The sequence below is a fragment of the Papilio polytes genome, unplaced genomic scaffold, assembly GCF_000836215.1.
Source record: "Papilio polytes unplaced genomic scaffold, Ppol_1.0 DF824292.1, whole genome shotgun sequence".
Classification (NCBI taxonomy): domain Eukaryota; kingdom Metazoa; phylum Arthropoda; class Insecta; order Lepidoptera; family Papilionidae; genus Papilio; species Papilio polytes.
Window position 1 is genome coordinate 779,419 of NW_013524912.1, and position 5,192 is coordinate 784,610.

The following is a 5,192-nucleotide window of genomic DNA, read 5'->3' on the forward strand; positions in this document are numbered from 1 at the left end:
CCCGATCACGCTTGTACATCGGACCAAACTTGTTGCGCCCGCCGCGCATACGATCCGCACGAACAGCTGCAACAAAGAAAACAATTTATTGACCCAAAAGTACAGAAATTTCATTAAAGGTGTTTAACAATATTTATTTTAAAAATACATGTCAAGCTAGGAATAGCAGACTTGGTCTCGAGCAATAGTTCAGGGTGATTCTTGATTCATCTCAAATTAAGTTAACTATCGACAGCCTTTCAAAATACTCTTCATTACAAAATCAGCAAAAATAAACAAAACGAAAAAAACGCATTCCCGAGGAGACGACATATTTCAGTTTTATTACGTTTAAGCACCCTTTGTAATCCTATATATGCGATTTTTAATTCTCCGTCAAAGTAGATAATAAAAAAAATGTTCTTTGGATCTGATTTTCCTAAACTAGTCAATATTATTTAATATGAAAATTATGAAAACGAAACAAAGGCGCTTATAATGGACTCGTGATAGAGCGGATAAATATAGCTCACCTGAATTTTCAACAGGTAAAATGTTGGGAATACATCGTATTGATTGACATCATGACCTATATTGCCGGATGCAGAAATAACTGACGCGCAAAATACTCCCGCGGTCTATGTTTATTTTTGTGGTTCGGTCCGAAATCACGGTAGGCAACCCAGTAAACTTTAGTATTATAAAAAAAAGTAATCCGTACTTGTATTATGGTTGCAGAACAAAAGAGACTAGCCATAACAATTCTGTCATAATGCTCCCATACTAATTAATATTTTACTAAACTAATTTGTTGTTTCTGCGCTATTATTACTCAATTACGCCAGATATAAAATAACTGGGGGCTTGTCTACTTGGTAGCAGCAAATCGCTACAACAAGGTCGTATGTTATGAAATGTAAATACGACCGCTCAACTAATATAAACGCGCATGTGCATAGGATACTTTAAAGACGAACTATACGCAATACAATAACAAACTGTTGTACATTGTACAACAATATTGTCCTCCCTTTTATTCCCATTGTTAAAATAGAGATAGCAATAATGTCAACATACATGTGACGACCATTTAAATCCAGTGTTACCTTTTTTATGACAAAATTCTAAATGTATTTATGCTAATAATTTCATTGAGAATTTTGATGAGAAGGACAAGGATAAAGATTTGTTTGTTTATAGTGTAGACTTAATATCTTGCTATTTTTATCGGAAAATCATCGTTTACAAGCATCAAAATGATTTCCACCGTCTTGGTTAAATGGCTAGCTTTGTGATCACATAAAATCATTATAAAAACATGATTATAATCGCGTTCTAAACATTATAAATGCACACGTGTGTACAGGTTACCATTCAGTACGAAACATTTCAATAGAGATTGTATAATGCAAGCGAAATTTAGGACACCGGCCCCATAATACGCGAAATGTTCTTTATTATAGCTGGCTGAATTCCAAATATCAGGCCACAAGTTCTTAGCGATTTATGAACGTTCCGATTCCGTGGATAGCTGAGTATGTAACGCTACTCACAATCTGGCTACAGCTAAATGAGCCCGAAAATAATTCATCCAGTTTATAACATCCTAAATGCAAGTGATTTAATTTAAAAAGTGAAGTTTTAGAAGCTAAGAATACTAGAATTTAGATTGACACGAGTATTTTATACCACGGATATTTTCTGATCGGATTTTCATGAAAGTTGCAATAGATTACAATATGAAATAGTGATTTCGATGCGGATGAAGTCACTGCCTGCACTAGTGCATAAGTTATTATATTGCAGACTCCCAGAAATTGTTTATGTATTTTCAAATAAAACCAAGTTTAGTTAAAATGTTTTAAGATTTTGTAAAGTCATTTTAAAGTGAATTGTTTAAAATAAAAATAAACTATCTTACTGGATGAATTTACATAAATTTACAAGCTGCCAGTGTAAACAGATACTTATCATAACAAACTTCAATAAACTTTGATTATTGAAATAATTAGCTTCCAATAAACTATGCAGCCTAAAGTTTAGTCTAGGGTTTGCCGGCTGGATTCATTCCCAGTCAATTTATGCATTTTCTTAAAATCATAAACGTATTTCTGTTTTGCTTTTTTATTGCTATGCTATAACAACTTTTAACGTGAAAGGTGGAGCTACTTGCATTAGTTTTATATTATTTAGAGTCGAGAAATAAGTTTGGTTGACAACGTGACAAAAGTTTTCGACATAATTAAAACCAAAAAACCACGAATCAAAAGCAACATTAATTGCCGTTCTTTGTGTGACTGCATTATTGATTTATACCCGAGTGGCTCATGATATCGAATTGGTTTAAAATTTTATAACTTTGAGAAAATAACTCTGCAATGGCTTTATATTGTTCCTCCATTATGTTATTTATTATTTAAATTTTAAGATATGCCTTCCGTCACCATAATAGTTTTTTAGATATTCAACTTTGTTCTAAGACTGTCGCCCGCAAACTTCGTTAGCAAGGAATTAAAAAAAAGGTCGCCTATTCCCGTCAAAGTCGGCTCAGCCGTTTCAGAGATTATCTGGAACAAATATTGTTTGCTGATGGACAAACATTTTTTAAATGCGATTTTCGTTATCAACAACGCGAATACATCTTCGCGAAATCTTGATTTTTATTTCAAGGTTACATATAAACCCAATTTTATGAACTGTATAAATATATAACACGCAATGATGATTTACATTTCAGCTTTTTAGATTTTAATATAGAAAACCTTTTCCTTTTATAATAATAATTGAGTTCTTCCGCAGTTGGTTCGTTTAGTCGTACCGTGCACGGTCTGGTAATTAGCTTTTTGATAATTTTACGTGCGTTGTAAACGTTCACTCTTTTGTGTCGATTCGGTACTGTTTTACATTTTTGCTGTTTCATATTTTATTGTTCTTTACCAATAAATTATCGACAGCGGTACGATAATAAGCTGTTTTTTTAGTCAGCAGTAATTACATAATGTTTTGGCCTTAAGCTGGATTTACTTTGAAATGAAATGTTTCATTTTGAAAAACTATACAGTTACAGAACGTAAGTTTGGTATCAGATAGACGGCTGAGTCAGTAAGTCGAACAAGGTTATCTTGCTTAAACATTTTTTTAATTATTTACTTTGGTATAAACACTCTTTGGTGCCAATGATAGAATGTATCTCCTATTTCTAGCATCGCGTATTAAGCAAAAATAACATAGAGATGGTACGTTAGTGAAATCAAATAGGTATCAGTCAATATTAAAGGTATAATTCAATGAAATAAGACAATGATTCACATCTGAAATATAGTAAGTTTATGATTATATGTTGTTTTTAATACATAATTAAATTTACATTTCATAAGTATAAAATAAACATAAATGGCTATTTACAAATAGAATTAACTTTATTGACTAATGTGAAATAAAATTTGTGACTAAATTATTATGAAATTGGCTGATTTAGGTCAAGGAATAATAGCCGGAAAGTTGTGCAGCCGAGATAAAAACGATAAGTGGGCGACTGGTTATATTAGGTGTTTAGCTTATCTTGCGGACGTCTAGGGGCGTCTTAACTTATCGAGACGGCATAAAGCTGTAAATAAATAACGCTTAAACCTGGAACGGAAGGGGGCTTTCACAGTGCGCTGCCGGCTCGGCCTACCCACGAGTTAAAAATAACAACCAGTTTTTATTGTAGCAAGCGCGCCTCAGTGCGACAAGGACGCCAAATAGGGCTCGCCAGAGGACGAAAGAGGAACGAATAGTGTAACGGATTTGAAGCATTGCTGTGTGCAATTCCACCAGCTTCGTATTGCAGCTTCGAAAGAATTCGTGCAAACGGCGACGTATAAATATACCAGAATCATATTAGTCGGACTTCCACTTAAGCGTTGAGTTGACATCTTGTCTCAGAATATGAACTGAGATATCAATAATTTGTTCCCCTTAATATATTATTGTAAAACGTCTGAGCTAAAATATTAATCAAATTCACTAAATACGAGCTGATACTACAGAATTATTGGTCTTATTAGAAGATCTATGAAAAAGCTAAAAAAATCTATATATTGTTAGTACGGTTAACTGTGAAGTGAGTAACTGTTACCAAAACAGGTCTCCAGGGTCGTCCCTTGACACAATTGAATGAACAGGTTTTAAAAACATATCGACTGACGAGCATATTATGTTACAGCAACCGCGTTTAGAAAAAATCATCTACATACATTCTAATTTGAAAAAGGACAAGAAATGGGTCAGTTTGTTTAGATTGTGCGTCTAGTGTATATAATATATTTATAGAATGAATGGAGACTTGAAGGATTGGCACCATCGTACGTTGACACAATTAACTCGCAGAGATCTGGCGTAGCTGTCGATTGGTTACATTATTCTATTAGGTAACTAGTCCGTGGCAAGCGTCGCGGTCACAATGGCCGCCGTGCCATACTGGAATGTTCCCCGTGACGTTCAGGGTCGTTTATTGGATCTCGATTATGATTCAGCATCGACAACCTTTTAAGTTTAGCATAAGATTTTCACTTTATGTAAAATGGTAACTGAGCTGGTGCTTCTTGTAATGGAGTACTTTTCACCGGCTGTCGCTAATGACAATCGGTTCAAGCCGGATACAATGACTAACACGAGTATAATTTATTTCATGACTAAGGTTTCGTACTACGTTTGGTATTGCCGCTTCATAATATGCAAGCTCCCTACTTTTTGTTAGTGTAGAACTTAATTAGCCATGTATATTATAATTTCGAGATAGTATCACGTCAGTGTTGCTTCACGTAGCGTGAGAAACATGTAATTAATATACGAAGTAGGTGAATTGTTATGAGCGATCGTAACATTTTATTTCTAATCGAGGGGTAGAATCCAAATATGAATCGAGAACACTTGGAATGGTTTTAATCATCTAATGTTATTATAATGAGCACGCGATAGCAACCGATAATGCGGTAAACGAGGTCAGGCGTTTATTACACGACTAAACTAGATCAAGGTCAAGGTCATTTTTACAAATCAAAAAACACGTCTTGGCGACAAATAACCACCGAGCAGAAATAGATATACGAATGTGTGTGTTCACCTCGCATTCAGTCGCTATTTGTAGTCGTGGCCCACTTGCCAGAGATGGGTCAAGGTCGGGTCTGCCTGCACGCCTGCCGCGGCCGTATTATAACGCGAGCCCTGAT

General features: G+C 34.8%; 1 protein-coding gene across 1 annotated transcript in view; it reads right to left on the reverse strand.

Annotated features, from left to right (window-relative positions):
• The window catches only part of LOC106102508 (nuclear hormone receptor FTZ-F1), a gene marked incomplete at its 5' end in the record, with an annotated part of 25,732 nt that overhangs the window by 12,404 nt on the left and 8,136 nt on the right, over window positions 1-5,192 (reverse strand). Inside the window, one exon of the mRNA XM_013282019.1 lies at window positions 2-66. Coding sequence (XP_013137473.1) covers window positions 2-66 — 65 coding nt within the window. The remainder of the gene's footprint in view (window position 1; window positions 67-5,192) is intronic.